General features: G+C 45.2%; 1 protein-coding gene across 1 annotated transcript in view; it reads left to right on the plus strand.

The window, feature by feature from the left end:
• AGBL1 (AGBL carboxypeptidase 1) overlaps positions 1-18,085 on the plus strand; it is a 583,728-nt gene that overhangs the window by 111,821 nt on the left and 453,822 nt on the right. The window contains exons 9-15 of the mRNA XM_019726713.2: positions 752-819; positions 5,852-5,968; positions 7,015-7,595; positions 9,105-9,188; positions 9,420-9,500; positions 12,289-12,437; positions 13,640-13,727. Coding sequence (XP_019582272.2) covers positions 752-819; positions 5,852-5,968; positions 7,015-7,595; positions 9,105-9,188; positions 9,420-9,500; positions 12,289-12,437; positions 13,640-13,727 — 1,168 coding nt within the window. The remainder of the gene's footprint in view (positions 1-751; positions 820-5,851; positions 5,969-7,014; positions 7,596-9,104; positions 9,189-9,419; positions 9,501-12,288; positions 12,438-13,639; positions 13,728-18,085) is intronic.

Genomic DNA, 18,085 nt, shown 5'->3' on the forward strand with positions numbered 1-18,085 from the left:
TTTGTCCGTAATTATTAACTGTTGCCACTTTGCCTGGTAGCTCTTGAATGCCTGTACAGTGATCTCAGCTAATTAAAAAAACAATCTATTCACAATCCCATGATTGAGTCCTCCACTTTACCGACTGGTTCTGGAATGAATGTGCCCTACGGGTAAAATCACAAGAACACTTCTGCTGTTTCAAACCTCGTAGTCATATTAGAATATTTGAAAGTGTGATCGTCCACTCTCCAAGATTGTTGTCCTATGATGCTAGTGGTTTCCAATCCCAGCCTCTTTCCCTGGAACAGATTTTCCACAGACATCAACTTGCCACCCTCGCACAGATACATCTGTGGACTTGTGTTTAAAATGAGTTCCTTCATATCAACTAGGGAGTCAATCCAAGAGCTGCCTAAGTCACAACAAATGGTATATGTATATGATCTCTGGTTGTTGGAAGTGTTAGCTACATAAATACTCCCAAGGTGGGTGGGAGAAGCTAGAATGATGTATCATTTGATGCGGCATTCATTTTGCATGCAATACGGGACAGCCGTTTCCTCTTCACGATACGGTGCTCTCCGGTGCCCGTGTGCACGTGATATCACATACCAGCTGGCATCAGGATGTGTTAGGACATCTATTGTGCACTTAAAATAATGAGCCCCTTATTAGTGAGAGGAAAAAAATGCTACCCCTTGTGTGGTGACAATCCAGTTCCAACACAAAGGGGAAGCCTCACTCGTTTCCCCTCTTTTTCCCCACCCAGAGGATTTTGAAGATGATGGTGATGAAGAAGAGGATGCAGACGCAGATTCTGAAGATGTGAAAGAGGAAGTAGGTGCACCAGTTCTTGCTTCTCCAGACTCGCAGTTGACCAAGGAATAGATCCCTTTCTGTGTCTCAGCTAAGACCAGTGTAAATTTTAAGGACCTACATCTGTACTTCTACTCCAGTGCCTGGCAGAGAGGGCTACTCAACAAATGACAGCTCCTGTTACTGATTTCCAGGTTGTCTCCTCTTGGTAGGTCCAGTGCAGTAGCTCATTGGAAAGTCAGAAGCTATCCATTGTGAAGACACTAATATTCCATCATGTTGAGCTTCAGATACCGTGTTTCCCCCAAAATAAGACCTAACCAGAAGATAAACCCTAGCATGATTTTTCAGGATGACATCCCCTGAACATAAGCCTTAATGTGTCTTTTGGAGCAAAAACTAATATAAGATCCGGTCTTATTTTCGGGGAAACACGGTAGACACTTAATGCTTACAGTTGGTATATTTAATATGTGAATGACATTTATGCAAAGAGACCATAGGAAGATTTTCTATGAAACTTTTCCTAGTAGATCTTACCTGTCCCCACAAGTCATTCATCTTACATACCTTCGCTGCATAGGACCACCACGTTGTACAATTCCATTTATCTCGGCGTCTGTATGAAATGTGCTGCCTTGAGTTGCGTGGAGCACACACCCTGGCCCACAGGCAGGTGGTGCCCTTTGCTCTCCATCCCGTCATGACCTGTGCTGTAGAACAGAGGTCAGCCAACGTTCTGCAGAAGGTCAGGTAGTAATTACTGGAGGCTTTGTGGACCACAGTTTCCATCGCAACCCCTCACCTTCGTCATTGTAACACGAAAGCAGCCGTAGGCAAGACTTCAACGCTAGGGCATGGCTGTGTTCCAGTGAAAGCTGATTTACAAAAGCAGGCAGTGGGACGTAGTATCCTGGCAACATTTCTAGAAAAGGGTTTCTAAACCTGGGTCTTACGGCATTAGGACTGGATAACTCTTTGGTGTGGGGGCTGTTCTGCGCGTTGTAGGAGGTTTGGCGGCACCCCTGGCCTCCACCCACTAGATGCCAGTAGCACCCCCACGCCTTTGTTCCCTGGTCATGAACCAAAAATGTCTCCGAGAAATGCCAAATGCCCTTGGGGGGCAATATCACACTTGATTGAGAACCCCTGTTCTAGAATAATGGAAACTTGATGTATGAGTTTTAATTCTGTCTCAATTTCTGTTGGTAAACAGGAACCTGGACAAGCCCCTTTAAGTTTTAGTTCCTTAAAAATAAGACTGGGAAGGAAATGCTACCTTTCATGACATTTCAGGATATGAAATCTGAATTAAAAAAAAATCTGTCCATCCATCCATCCATCCATCCATCCATCCATCCATCCATCCATCCTCCTCCCTCCCTCCCTTTCTCCTTACCTACTCTCCTACCTCCCTGTCTATCTAGAGAGAAAGATGCTGTTTCAGGTCTGTCTCATAATAACCACTCACCTTGCTGATGGGAGTAGCAGATGTGTGGGGACCATCTCCTAGCCAGGTCTCTGGGTTAAGACTGCTCTTGACACTCTGCCGTTCTCAGGGTTTTGTTGATAAATAGAATCATTTCTGAAGCCATCAGGTGCAAATTGGTTCTTTGCCGTAGCTTGGCCGTGCAGGCCTATGGAGTCCTTGCTGAATTATTTGAATAACACTGTGCTGCCGCAGTCATTCATCAATGCCACTTCCCCCTCCTCTTGTGCTTGCACTTTGATAACCAAGCATCTAATGCAGAGTGTCAGTCACCTCTTGTGCCTGATGTGGAGGGACAAGGCACAGCCAGTGCCTAGCCTCACACGTGTGTGGCGTGGGATGGCGGGGGGTGGTAGTTTCAGATATTCTCCTGAGTCCCTACTCTGCCACTGCTGGTGGGTTGGGGGGGGGAGTGGAACTGAAACAGATAAACAAATCCAGCTGGGAAAGAACCACAAGACAAATTGGTGAGGGCCTGGGAACTATTCGTCAAAAGCCTGCAAGCCAAGAAGACGACAAGAAATCAGCGAGAGCAGGAGTTATAGAGAAACAGAGGGGCATCGGAATCACGCCGGGTTCTGGGGTGTCGCAAGAGCAAGGAAACTGGTGTCCCAACAGCCGTTTTTCCTTGGTGAGCACAGCAGAATTCGCTGCAAAGAAACGTGGACAAGAAGCCAGATTATCTGTTTCTGGTCACAGAACTAACCCGGGACTTGGACTGGTGGCCTTTTCATTTGAAAAGCTCAGTTAGTAAACAAGTGGGACGAGTATCTTAGGAAGAATGATTAAAAGGAACTTTTTATCTGTAAAGCGTCTTCAGAGTGGAAAGTCGGGTGCTGTCTTTGATTTAAAACTGTCAACATAAGAAAAAAGAAACTTAGCAACAAATACAGACTAGATGTTAGGTTTTGTTTTGTTTTTTTCCCCCCTTCATGAACATAACCATTAGATTGGGACAAATTCGGAAGAACAGAGGGTAACCAGAGTGAATTTCTTTCCTTCCTTTTTTACTTTCTTATTTCTTTCAGGTGCTTTCTTGGAAATAACCCACGTACAAGGCAGCATGCAAAGTGCTCAGGGTTGGTCACATGATACAAAAGGAAATAAGACATAGTTTTTATCTTGAAAGTGTTCGCAGTCGAGTGGACATGGGGATTGTTCTAGCAGACTGCAAATCACCACCTTCCAAGGGTGGTGAACTCAAGTCTAAGGCTGGGAAAAGTCAATATTGAAAGTGTCCCGTTTGGAGAGGGAGGGCCAGAGGAAGGATTAGATGGGTAACAGAATCCCAGATGGCGAAGGGCTGTCTGGGGTGCTGTGAGGACACGGAAGGAGGCCCACCCCTACATAAATACAGAGGGTGCCCCCCAAAATGTATACATCTTTTAAGAAAGGAAAAATACTATTAAAGTTGTACTATAACGAATGACATCTTTCGAGCCCGCGTCATACTACGCATTGCTAGTTATTCAACTTTGAAAAGTAATCCTTAGATAACATCTCTTACAGTGTGTACATTTTTTTGGTACCCCCAGTATAAATGGTACTCACGAGAGATCCAGAAGGAGGTGAGGAACTAACTGAGTGCCTGGAGAGTCAGAGACCAACATCCTAACCTTTGAGGAACAGAGATGCTCTCTGTGACAACAATCCCGCTTTGCTGTTGGACTGAGAAAGCAACCCACCGATAATACCTCAGTGCATGGGCAGGCTGGGTTCCACTAAAAACTTATTTACGAAAACAGGCAGGGGGCCGTATTTTGCCAACCTTTTCTCTAAAGCTAAGTCAGTCACCTAGCCACCTGGAGAATGCGATCGGCTGCAGCTCACTGATGACATGACACCTTTCCCCAGGTACATCGACCTTACCGCTGGTGAGGAGACACTTCTAATGCCGGCCAGGTTGTGTTTCCATTGGTACCACCCTGGGTATGGCTGAGGCTGTAGCAGAGATGGCAGAGGCAAGGAGGGTAGATGACAGAGGCAAGAAGGGACTGGGAGTTAAAGCTGGAAATAACAAACGTGTTGGGATCCTTAGTACCAGGGTCATAAATTTGGGCCTGGTGTGCATTGCATCTGAAAATACTATCATTCCGCCAACCTCAAGGGATCTAGTTTTCTTTTAATTTGAAGTTTGGAGGAAAATTGCAGAAGACAAATGGAATATTGCTGCCATTTGTTTTTTTCCTGGATCAGGAATCTAAACGTTTATTTTCCACGTTTATTTGATGTAGGGGAGAAGAATCCAGGTGTTCACACCTGCCAGGTTCTTCCTTCACCAACCAAACACACTCCTAAAACACAGGGTAGATTTTTCACCCCTATTTTATTAGGGAAACTTGATCCAGGAAAGACATTGAAAGATGAAGAGACGGGGCTGGGAGGTTCCTGGTGTCCTTTCTCTGTAGGATGCTACAGCCTTTAGAAATCACAGAAGTGTTTGGAGAACAGTCACCGTCACTGTTAGACTATTATGAAATGATGATCTAGGAGAAAAAAAAATAAGGGTCTGGAAATATTCACCCCATTGAAGAAAAGACTTGTGGTGACTTGGGGAACTTTTACATGTACAAAGGGATAAAGGGGTCACAGGAGAGGACCCCAAACTCTTCCTCAGGACCAGTAGAGCTTGGCGTAATACCTATTTCTTGACTCTTGATTCCTGCAATCTTTCTCTCATTCTCTGTGCTTCAGCTGTCTTCTTTCTGTTAGCAAACTTAAGCTGCTCCTTCTGCTACCGCGTTGCCCGCAAAATAAGACCTCGCCGGACCATCAGCTCTAATGTGTCTTTTGGAGCAAAAATTAGTATAAGACCCGGTCTTATTTTGGGGGAAATATGGTAGTAACCCCTTTTCTCACGTGCTTGCATGGCTGAAGCTTATTGTCATTTAGGTCTTGTTAAAGTGTTACCTCCTCAGCGAGTCTTTCTCAGGTCGCCTAGTCTGAACAGCTTCCATACCCTTCATCACAGGCACTTCACCCCCTTTCATTAGTTCTGTGGCACTTATCACTGTTCCAAATTACCTTATTCATTTGTTTAGTTTCTTATTATGGTCGCCCTTCTCTCCCTAAAAGGCAAATTCCATGAGAGCACGGACCTTTCTCTGTTCCATTATCACTGAATCTTTAGTACGTACAAGAGTAGCTGCTCATAGTAGGTGCTCATTAAACATTTTTGAGGCATGAAGGACCTAAATGCAAAGGTAGATGAATGAATATGTTGGATATTTACGATTATGCTGATAGCAGTGATGAGATAAAAAAAATTCTTTCATATTATGCTTTATTATGCTTACATAGTTCATCTTATTTTATGTAAATTATTATTTATTTGTGATGAGGGCTGATAAATACTGACATAAATGCTGAGATAAGTTGTATATCTTTATTTGAGAAATACAGCCAGACCTGTTAAATTCCTCTTTGCATAGGCTAGTGCTGTAATTTGGAGGCAAGGAAACCGTGTCCCAGGATTGTGAAGAATCACCTATATTGCTTGTCTTGGTGCGTCTCAGGGTGGTTTTGTTGGCTGTAATTTTTTTTTCTTTTCCTATTCCACTGTAGGATGATGACTTAGAAACAGATGTGAACAAGCTGAGTTCCAGACCTGCTCTCGACCGGCCTGAGGAGGAGCTGCTGCAATATGAGGCCATGTGTCTTGAGCTCTCCTGTAGCTTTGAGGTAGGACATATGCCATGGTTCTGCCCCTCACTGATGCATGATGGGTTCTCTGCAGAACCTGGGAGGCCAAACAGAGGCCTCCAGATGGAAAGCATTGCTCATCACCAAGCAGTCTGCTTCTGGGATCTTTCTGAGAGGGAAGCAGAAGGCTCAGTGAGAATGTGAAAAAGGTGGCTGAGCTCGGGTGCAGGCCAGGGTCCTACAATCTGACACCTGACGCCTGGGACGGGAGGGGGATGCAGGTACCCGTTGCTGCCAGCTGTCTGGTGGGCAAGGCGCCCTGCCCCCACACACTGAAGAACAAGTAACGATTCTTGATGATGTAACCATTCCCTTGTCAAAGAGGGACCGTTGTACTTAGTTGGCCTTCTGCACGTGGCCAGCCTGGTGCTGGGGTGGCTTTGTCCGTCAGAGCAAATGGAGAACCTGACACGTGCTGATGTTACCCTGGTGGCCACTGGTGGCTGCCACTGCTTTCACCTGTATTCTAGACCTGCCTTTTCCTCTCCTTTATTTGCTGATGACTCAATAACTCATGAGTTGGGCCACATCGAATGGTGTAAGCTAAGTCACATGGAGAAAGGAGAGTTAATATAGTCTGGTTCATTCCAGACAGCAGAAGGGGGTCAGCAGGCAAAAATGTCAGGGAAGGAATAGTCAGTTCAGTGTAAAGAAGACTTTTATTTTTTTTTAAGGCACCAGAATGATCCTCCAATAAAAGGCATAGCCTTGGGGTGCAGAGAGGACCCTGTAAATGAGGTGGTTCAGTCAGGCTGTAACTTATTGGGGGTGCTGCAGAAGGCGTCCATGGACTGTATAGGATTGTACTAGACTCACCACAAGCCTCTTAGGAACGTGAGTTTCTGTGATTCTGTCATTTATTTGATTCCGGAAGCTTAGTCGTCCCTTGGCCGACCTTGGGAGCAGCTCTCCAGGTCACCCACGTTCTGCTTAGCTCTGTGCCTAGAGAGTGAGGACAGGGATCAAATTGTATTCTCTACCTGAAAGGGGCCACTGACATATTCTTTCCTGCTTTCAACCCGAAGGAACTGGAGCCCAAAGCTGGAGATGATTTGAAGTCCGGAGGGACTCAGTATGCCAACCACCACCACATTCCGACTGATGCCTGCCCGAAGCAGCATTGCTCGAATAAGGACCAAAACTCCTGGGAGCAAGACAGCGAAGACACAGTCCAGACTTCCCTTCTGAGCATGGTGAACAGAGGGAGGTCCCCTGTGCAGCGAGCCTCCAAAAAAGGACCTGGCATGCGCCCGTGCCAAAATGCACAATCCAGTGGCCTTGGGATGGATTCTTCTGGAAATGAAATCCCTGACATTCAGGCTTTCCTCAAAGAGGATGCTTGGGACATAGATATGATTTCCTGCCCAGCGATGAGTGCCTCCTTTCCCAGTTTCACTAGGTCTAGAGAAACGGTTGAAGTAATAGAGAAGCTTCTGCAAACACATCCCAGGCATATCCCCTTCCACGACCCCAACCTTTATATGGCCAAAGCCAGAAGAACCAAATCTGTGGCTGATTTCAAGATGATGGCATTTCCTGATCTCTGGGGACACTGCCCACCTCCCTCTCCCCAGCCCCTGTTGGAACGCAAGTGTGGCATCCAAAGGTGATGGTTCTATTGGCTCGAGAGCTGTATTTTTTCTGTAATGTTTTTCTAGGAGGAATGGTGTGTAGAGTCGTCCTGCTCTCTGTAGAAAAGTGAGCGTAGTCAAGAATGCGTTCGAGCCCTTCAGGAAACTTTTGCAAACACACAAGCTCCCCTCCCTACTAGGACATTTCAGGACCGACTGGGGTAGTGGGAGGCATGTGTTTTCCGAAAAAGAATCCCTTGGATAATTCTAATGCAACCTCTTACCCCGTATCCATTGCAAGTCACTATGACAGCGAAAGATAATCCAGTTTCTCCCAAGACTAGTGTCATTCCTCCAACAAAAGTGCTCAGAAAAAACAAGTATAGATTATTCGGGATCTCTTTTCTCATTCGTTGCCCGCTGGCCTCTTGTCCCTTGTTAATAAGACGAGGTGGTGTCCCTTCAGCTCCCAGGCCCAACCCTACAGCATCTGGCTTGGCTTGGAGAATACTCTTCTGTATCACTGAGGATGTGTGAAAAAAAAGAAAGAAAGCACTCTTCAGGGAAGAAACACTGGGTGATGGATTATTCCCAGAATTCAGGAAAGGGAGTATTGTCTTTGGCTCACCAAAGTGAGATGAAAATGAAAATTACTAAAGCCAGGAAAAAATTATTTTCCCTGGAAATAAAATTGAGTATGCACGCACTAAGTCAGCGGAGCAAAGTGTGCATACCAGAAAGTTTCATTAACTTATTTTCCATTTCATTAGCAAATCAATGGCGGATCCCAAGAGCTGCTCCCACTTGTGCTCCTGGCTGACATTTCTGGCCTTGGCCCCTGCACGTTACTCGCCATGCTCGCGTTCCTGACAGATGTAGCATAGGGGCTGGCCTGGCAATGGAGTCCCGCCGATAGAACATTTCCCTTTGAGTCCAGGCCTTGTGTCAACTTCCCCTTCCCCCTTCTTCCACCTCACCCCAGAGACTTGGATTGGAAATTCAAGGAAAAAATCAGAAAGATCCCTTGGGCTCCCTCCCTCTGTCTTACTTAAATCTCCCCCATGTTGGTGTTTCTCAGACAAAAGGTTGACCTTAGTCTTCTGCAGCAGACAGAACCCAAGGAATGTAAATGACTCATGAGTCCAAATGCTTATTGGGGCCTCCCCAGTCCATAGGATGCCAACAGTCAGTAACCCTAACTTTGCCCTTGGAAATGTCTCTGCACCAAGGATTGTGTTATTCACACAACCGGAAACATGCGAAGTCCCTTAGCCCAAATGCCCTTGACAAAACTCTCCTTCAAGGCAAGAACCACTTGACGAAGCGCTAGCATCCCTGCTTCCTACATCCCTACCGCTCAGCATGGTTTTATTTATTGATAAAGAAGAGAAACAAGGAGGGACGGTGCTTTCTGCATGTTTTCAGCTTGAGGTTGAGGTGTCATTAAGCTTTCCTATTTCTCTGCTGACTCTCAGGCCCCCTCCTCGATAACCATAGGATGAATGCGGGCGAACCGTTCAAATGTTTCCAATTTTCCTTTTCAGGATCAAGATATTTGAGGATGTCCAGAGGTTCATCCAGCCCCACGATGTTATAAATCAAGTCGTCTTCAGTTTAGATGAGCCTTGGTAAGTGGCCTCATGCATCCGTGGGAAGGGGGCGGATGCAGGATGGAGAATTCTGTTCACGCCAGGAGAAGAAGAGCATTTCGTGTTAGTAATGCGTCCCTTCTCCTACAGTCAGCGTGACGGAAAGTTGGGTTCAAACTCGAGAAGAGAAAGCATTTCTCTCAGAGATGTCAAAGTGGGCCCAAGAATAGCCATAGCTCATATGTTTGCATGTTCCCTTTCCCATGACAGGCAGGACACTGCTTCCAATTGTCTACGGTTCTCCTCCAAGTTTGAGTCCGGAAATCTTCGGAAAGCCATCCAAGTGCGTGAGTAAGTAAGGAAAGCTGCAGGGGCCTCTCCTGGCAGCTTAAGAGGGTGGGGCTGATGGTCTCTTCCCTCCTCTCTGTGCAGTGACCTCACATGGGTAGCTTGAAATCCACCATGGTGGGGGTGTTGACACGACGAAAATGGGCAAACACTACACATGAAGGCAGAGTCTAAACACTGAGCAGCACGCCACTTGGGGACTCATGAGCTGATGTGAGAGCGAGGGAGAGACTAGAGGTGAACTTTCAGGACTATGCCTGTGTTCTAATAATGGGTCCATATCTGGGTGTGAGAGCACTTTGACCAGAGGTTTGTACTCCCGGTGAGGCCGGGGCTGGTTCTGTGGACGTGGAAGGGCGCTCGGAGTCCCCTGCTCCTGTCCCATTTCATGTTGGTGGCTACGCTAGCTGTGTACTTAGGGAGCAGAAACCTTGGGCTCCCCCTAGAGAGGAGAGCCTTCCTTCATTCAAGGGAATGCTCGGTGCCATGCCTCTCCGCCAGGACCTGCCAGTCAGCTCTGGTTAATAGAGAAGGATTTCATGGGCCAGGAAAGTTTCCAGGGGCAGAAGAGATTGCTCTTCTTGCTATAACTCTTTCTATGCTGGCAGGGTAGACTACACTTGCTGTTTGCCGAAAGGCAAGCTACATGATCCATCTTCTGTGGGGGAGCTTCTGAAAGTGACCGTCTGTTCAGAGCAGTTAACGGTGTGGTGGTCACAGGCTCCGGGATCTGACTGAAACCTTTTCCAAACAGGAGGCTTTGAGCGAGTCACCCGACTCACTCCATGCTTTTATATCCTCACCCACAACGAAGGGACAGTGACGGCAGCCACATCATGGGGGTTTTCTGAGAGCAAGATAACACGCAGGACACCCTTAGCATAGTACCTGCCTTGCAGGGAGCACTCAGTCAGCATTAGCTCCTCTTCAGGGAGGGTCACTGTGCTGAGCCCAGAACGTAGTGTCTCTCAGGCCTGTGTTGTCTCCACCTGAGCAGTCATTTCTGAAGTTATTTCTTAGAGGAGAGGTGAGTGGTGATCATTCTCTTTCTGTCTTCTGTCTCTCCCCCTCCCCTCCCCTCCCCCTCCCCTCCCCTCCCCTCCCCTCCCCCTCCCTCCCCCTCCCCTCCCTCCCTCCCTCCCCTCCCTCCTCCCTCCTCCCTCCCTCCCTCCCTCCCCTCCCTCCTCCTCCCTCCCCTCCCCTCCCCTCCCTCCTCCTCCCTCTCTCCTCCTCCCTCCTCCTCCCCTCCCTCCCTCCCCTCTTCCTCTCCCTCTCCTTCTTTTCCCCTCCCTAACTGCTACCCCCACCCCAACTCTCTCCATGAATTATTTCAAGGAAGCCCAACATATAAAACAAGAACAAGTTGAGCTCCTTGGGCCGAAGAAGGGAAAGACCATCATGTTCGGAATCTTTCTCAACCGTCTTCTCTTTCTTGTTTGCCAGCTCAGCTTCTTCTTCTTCCCATGGCTCCTTCTGTTATTGTATATCATGTGCAAAGGATCCAGGAGAGAAGGGATCCAGAATCCTGGATCCGAATCTCCTAGTGGGCCAATGACCAGCCCAGGATATGCCTGACCTGCTGGCCTCGCTCAGGTCTCTCTCTCCTGCCATTGGCCAGAATGGAGAATCTTAAATGAATCCCTTGTGCTCAGGATAATGGTCAAATGACAGGAAACAAACCTACTTCCAGGCAAGGTATTTTTACGGTCCCTTGTTTGGAGAGATCATTATGGATATAGCAGACAATTTGCGGGTTGCAGACTTTCCAGAATGTTCTTGTGAGTGCCACTCAGTGGGTCACGCTTTGTTCGTGCTATAGTGCCTTGTGCAGTGGTTAGTGTGAGGGGTGAGCTCCATCATGTAGCTCTGCTCCAATACGTCGCATCCAAATCTCGACCCTCCCACAAATCTCACTACAGAATGCCCTTTATTAGGGGTGCAGATGGGAAAGGGTGAATGGACCGGAGCAAACACGTTAGCCTTTCTAGAAGAGCAGCTCAAGGAGCACGCCAAGGGGATGGGACAATAATATTTCTGAAAATGAAATACCCTAATATGTTTAAGCCAAAACTGCATTGCTAATTCTGTTGCTAAAGCTCAAAAACTTAACTACCTTTGGAAACATAGTGACCGGGAAGGGACACATAAGAGCCTCCTGGGGGGCTGGACATGACCTGTATCTTGACCTGGGCAATTATCAGACAGGTGTATCAAGATGCACTTGTTTCAGTTCATTGAGTTATTGACTTAAGATTTGTGAACTTTCCTGACGGGAGGTTATATCACTTTTAAAAAGGGAAACAACAAACAACCCCTGCATTGCCAGCTCATCTCATGTCGGTTGCTTTGCTGTGGATTTACATATTCTATACTAATTAGTCTTTTTAAACAACACTGCAAGTTTAGACACTAGTCCCATTTTCCACATGAGAAGACTGAGGCTCACGCATCATGTCTAGCTTCCACTAGTAATGGCATATCCAACCAGATATGATTGAACTTTCTCTAAGAAATAGCACCATTGCCTTTTTTCTAGCTGGATAGAAGCTTCATTACGGTTGAATAACAAGACATACTGCCGTTGGGTTACTGAGTCTTCTAACACCAAGAATCCGCTCCCCTCCAGCCCTGAATTCCCATATTGTAAGTTCTAGATGATAAATATCACTTACCAGCCAACTGAGATCCCGGGTCTTAGCTCTACCATCTAGACCCCAAGATTGGTAGATTCTCCGTGTTGGAAGTTACCTGGAAGACTTGTAACCCTCTAGTCTCCCTTCTGACTTGGCAGGTTCGAGTACGACTTGTTGGTGAATGCTGACGTGAACAGCACCCAGCACCAGCAGTGGTTCTACTTCCGGGTGAGCCGGACGCGGGCAGCTATCCCTTATCGATTCAACATCATCAACTGTGAGAAGCCCAACAGCCAGTTTAATTATGGTACGAGCTCTGGGGGGAGCAAGGCTTTTGGGAGAATCCCAGGGATGGTGTCACATTGTCAGCATTTGGATCGTTATCGGAAGCCTTGCTTGGGTTCCCAGAGGGTTTGAAGTTGGGTTGACCCATTTTGGTTGCTAAGTGTGGCAACATTGTGGGGGAAGCCGGAAATCCTTACTGTCCCATGGGGTGTTGTGTTAACACCACACATAGCACTCCACTACTTCCGGGCTCCCTTGCCCCATCTTGCACTTTTTGAGGTCAGGGAGCCCTCTGGTTAATTTTTTTTTCTCTCTCTCAATCTCCTAAATCTCACAGTAGCAGATATATTGACCTATTTGTCACAGACAGGCAAATAGCACCATCCAGCAATGATTTACATTCAAAGAAATACTCTGGAGAAAGTTGAAATTCTCCCAAATCCTGGTGCCAGTTTTAGAGGAGACATTCAAGGGCCAAAGACTGACTAGTAGCCCATATTTCCTTTGAACATATGTAGGAATGGGAAATCCTGCATGTTATCGCTGGCTCATAATACTAATTTACTGAGCGGCTTTCGGGAAGGAATACGTATTCCCATATCTCCAGGTCTCATGACAGCCTGATGCTCCATTTTGTCCTGCTGGTGTAGAAACAGGAAATCGGCACCTTGACTCTTGTGTTCACTTTGTGTGGCTGCTGTAACACATGGTGACAATCTTTATAGCTTAAAACAAGACAAGTCGACTCTTGTAGAGTACTGGAGTCCACAAGTCCAAAATCAGTTACCCTGGGCTAAAGTCAGGCTGTTGAAAAAGCTGTGCTCCCTCTGGAGATTCTAGGGGATTCTGTTTCCTTTTCCAGCTTTTCGAGCTCCATTCTTTGCATCCCGTGGCTCATGTCCCCTTCCTCCATCTTCAGAACCAGCAGCATCGCGTATTCAAATTTCTCTCAGCTTCGGTCGCTTTGCTTCTCCTCTGCAGTCTAACCTGTCCAGCCTCCCTCTTCTAAGGACATGTGTGACGGCATTTGGGGCCCACCAGCATAATCTCCCCATCTCCAGGTCTTTAATTGCAACTACAAATTGTCTTTTGCCGTGTAAGGTACCATTCCCAGGTTCCAGGATTGCCACCTGGATATTGGTGAGGGCCACTGTACAGCCTCCTACAACTCTTTGGCCCATTTCTCTTTCCCTGGTGGACTCACCCTACCTTTGTCTTGTGTAGGGATGCAGCCGACTTTGTATTCTGTGAAGGAAGCTCTTCTTGGCAGACCCAGCTGGATACGGACGGGCTATGAAATCTGTTACTACAAGTGAGTTAGAATATTCTTCATTTCCTTTTCTCTCCTCTTTTCCGTGTTGCTCTCATAAACCTCAGCAGTCTGTACCTGTCTGCCACACGTGGCACCGTCTCAGTGACAAATGTCCTGCCCTTCAGAACAGACGCATGTTAAGTGGTGCTCACAGTAGACCCCAAGAAATAATAGCTTTTGATTTGCGGAATATGGTGTGTCTTCATGTCAGCACATTAAAAACTTTAGACCTTGTTGGGTGTGAGCAGTTGTACAGACTCGGCCACTGAGTCGTGCATCAAGCTTTAAGTTCTTTACCTCTTTCCGCTTTGTTCCCAGTGAACAAAATGTCTGAGGCATCCTGGAGTGTTCTAATCCATCCTGTGCTTCAGTTTTCCAAAGTAGATAAGGGTGAATATGTGATAAATAAATACACATTAGTAACTGTTTCTCCACAGTAAGGTGATTTTTTCTTTTGATGAAATAAAAGAGAGAAGGTCTTCAGAATTCATCTTCAACACCTTGTCAATAGCCAGTTTCATCAGTTGATCCTGTCATATTGTAGTAAAATTTAAATTATCCATATCTTTTGATAAAAGAAATCCAGACCCACAAATTGCTTATTTGTGCATTTTTAATGGAAAATAAGGTATAAATTAATAAGACAAGGGAGGATAAGAATTGTTGTAACAGGTCGAAAATATATAGTTATTAGCTCATTGCTAGTTTTTAATAAAAACTGATAGGCTAGTACTTATTTTCTTGGATAAAGTTAAGTCTTTTTCTGAGATGACGCGAGGCCCCTTAAAAACGAATCAGACATTTTAGAGTTTAGGTTGTTACCAATATCAAAAAGAAATGCCCTTATGCCTCTTGGCTTTTGAGACTGAGGACAGAAACATTGATAGATAGAAAAGGTCAAGAATTTTGTTTTTCTATCAGACAAAAGGCAGAAATCACTGTAGAGATAACCGTCATCTACAAAACACAGAGCTGGGCTAACAGTTTCTAATAAAAGAGTTGACAGTCTTCAGTCCTTGACGTATTAGGGTTTGGACCTGGCTGGTATTTTCATTATATTCTTCAGAACAATAGCAAAATATTGCAATTTTGTTGGTTTTCCATTCACCTATGTAGCAATTACTCTCTGGCCCATCTATCTAGAGACTCTCAAGATCTTTCTATGGTCCAAAGAGATTTAGACTCAAAAATCACCTCAAGGGAATAGAGGCCACAGCTACAGGGAAGCATAATGAAAGCCTTAATTTGAACCTTGGTTTGTCAAGAATAACTTTTATTGTCGTCTGAAAATAGTAACCTAAATAAACATGAAAGACCCAGCTTGCAGCCGGCTTGGATCTGGAACTTTGTAAGAGACTAGACAAGAATAGTATCCATGAAGCATCCTCTCCCAGTGGGGTATAGCTTTCCCTGGAGGCTCCCCCTCTTGCAGGTGGAGAATAAGGAGCAGGTTTAAGGGGACCAAGCATCTGCCAAAAGGAGAAGGAAGGAGCCACATCTGAAAGCACAGCCTGGCCTAAGGAAAGCCAGTGTTAATGTTAATAGCTTTTAGATTCATTAACAAGACAGTTGTTCTGTGATTAAAGAGGAGCAGAGGGGTAACAGAGAAACCATGAATGTATAATGTAATTCAGTTTTCGTATTCCAGCCATGAATCCAACAGAGATAAATGGATAAGCTAGCTACATTGTAGTGTAGTTTGTTTTACAATTATCCACGTTATGTTAATATGTTTCCAATAATGTGATCTAAAAACAGAATAGATGCGGGTATCTCTGTTCCACCACAAAGCAGAGCACCTCTCTATTGTAGAAGGCCTTGGAGTATACAGTATATGTCTTTCTTTTTAGCTATTCACAATCTTGGAGTTGATCTGCTTTAGAAGATTTCTTTGCTTCATCGCTGCCTTGATACTCTCTGGTGTATTAATTGGGAAAACTTTACCTCCTCTTTCTTTGACTTCAGCATGTTATCAGGAACTCGGAAGCTCTATTTCTGTTATGCTGTTAAATTCCCAGATTTAGTGCCGTGCTGCAAAGGGAGTGCCAGGGTGTTCACTGTGGAGAGAACCATGACCATAGTTCCCAAGTATATATATATGGAAGGGTGAAAGCAAAAAGAGACTCAGAAGGAATGGAATATTCATTTCTTCAAAAAGTGACAGCAATAGTGATCTTTTAAGGAGGCAGGCTGACTGTTTTGTGGATTCTATTGTCATCAATTAGAAGGTAGCTTTCAAACTATGTTAATAAATTTATGCATATACTTCTAATATAGATTTGTCTGTAAATTATTTTAGTTAATATGACTGTATTATACTAATGTATTGCATGCATTAGAAAACATGCAAAAGGTTAAGAATTTTAAGTCATGAGAAAAAAATGAAACAAGTAATTTTAACTGTCTACCTAATTGTTAGACAGTTGACCCTTGAACAATGCAGGGGTTAGGGGTGCTGATCCCCCAACACCCCACCCCCACCGTCAGAAACCCACATATAACTTTTGATTCCTACAAAGCTTAACTACTGATAGCCTACTGTTGACCAGAAGCTTTACCAATAACGTAAACAGTCGGTTAACATATTTTATATGTATTATATACTGTATTCTTACAATAAAGTAAGCTAGGGAGTTAAGAACAGAATAAGGATGAGAAAAATACATTTAAAGTATTTATGGGAAAAAAATCCATGTGTAAGTGGACCCACACAGTCCAAATCCATGTTGTTCAAGGGTCAACTGTATTTTTGTACCATTGATAACTCAGGGCATACTATACCCTTAGCGTTGACCATAAAGAAATATAGTGTAAATAGTCTTTTGGATAATTTTGAAATTTTTTGGCTAATTTCCCAGATCTGATTAGATTATTTATACACAAAAAAGAATTCTTAAGAGCTAGTATTAAGAGTAGGAAGGAGTCCATATCCATTCTTCCTTTTTCTTGGTCATTTCTGCTTCAAATCTAATACTGTTGTCGTTCTGTGGCTTCTCAGCAAAATTAAAAACAAAAAACCCAAGCTAATTGTCTATATTGTGAGGTTTAGTTTAATTTCGATAATATCGGTGAATCCACTCAACTCGGCTTCTGCAGACTTGCATACTTTGCCAGAAGCTGAAAGCTGGTGAGCTATGCCTACTTCTCCCTCAGGAACCCTCTTATCCAGCAATCGATACTTAACTACCTGACATGTGAAAACCAGAGATGTAAAATGGAAGGTATCTTTCGTATTCCAGCCCCGGGATACAACAGAGGAGTGTGGATAAGGTTGCTGTATCGGCACCTAGTGTGTTTTATAATTATTCACCACATTTGATTGACTTGGAGTGCATAGGGCAGTGTTGTCAACCCTCAGGTTAAACCTTAGGTAACCTAATTCCTTTCTTTTTTTTAAATTTATTTTTTAAATTTATTGGGGTGACAATTGTTAGTAAAATTACATAGATTTCAGGTGTACAATTCTGTATTACATCATCTATAAATCCCATTGTGTGTTCACCACCCAGAGTCAGTTCTCCTTCCATCACCATATATTTGATCCCCCTTACCCTCATCTCCCACCCCCCACCCCCCTTCCCCCCTTCCCCTCTGAAAACCACTAAACTAAGTCAGACAGAAAAAGCAGAGAACCATGTGATTTCACTGATATGTGGTATATAAACCAAAGACAACAAAAGAACAAGACAAACAAATGAGAAACAGAAACTCATAGACACAGACAATAGTTTACTAATTCCGTTCTTACTACCTAGATCCGAATAAATTTAAAGAGAAACTCTAATGCTCCCTCCCTGTGATCAGTCACCCCTCTTGGCCCTCCCCCGAGTACCTCCTTCCCCTGCCCCCCGACCCCCCGCTATGGGACACCCTGTCCCAACCACTTTGCAGACCACCAGGCCAGAAAATAAAAAGTGATTCTGAGAGGGAAGAGCATGAAGGGGCAGACCCATTTTTTCACGCCTCCTATAAAAGTAAGCAAGGATGCTCTTGGTTTCTGCCTTATTTACTTCCCTGCGGTCTGCAGCCTCACACCTTTCTCTCCCCGCTCTGGGCTACAGTAATTTTGCTGCCGAAGGGCAGGGGAGGGGGAAGCTGCACGCTGGCAGTGGCCATGTAATACACCACGGCTGATGTCTTCTGACATTTATCTCCGCTTGTGAGAGGAGATGGAACAGCTCACTCATGAAGATGGATGTCACACAAGAGCTCTGCCGTCATGCATCCTTCCGAGGGGGTCTCAGGAGAGAGACAGGGGATTATAGAGAATATTAGAAGCTTTGCAGACACAGAGAAGCCTGGTGACTTGTCTGCCCTGCCTTACCAGATCCTGTTAAGTGAGATGATGCCACTTGTAG

Source organism: Rhinolophus sinicus, linkage group LG13, assembly GCF_036562045.2.
Source record: "Rhinolophus sinicus isolate RSC01 linkage group LG13, ASM3656204v1, whole genome shotgun sequence".
Taxonomy (NCBI): Eukaryota; Metazoa; Chordata; class Mammalia; order Chiroptera; family Rhinolophidae; genus Rhinolophus; species Rhinolophus sinicus.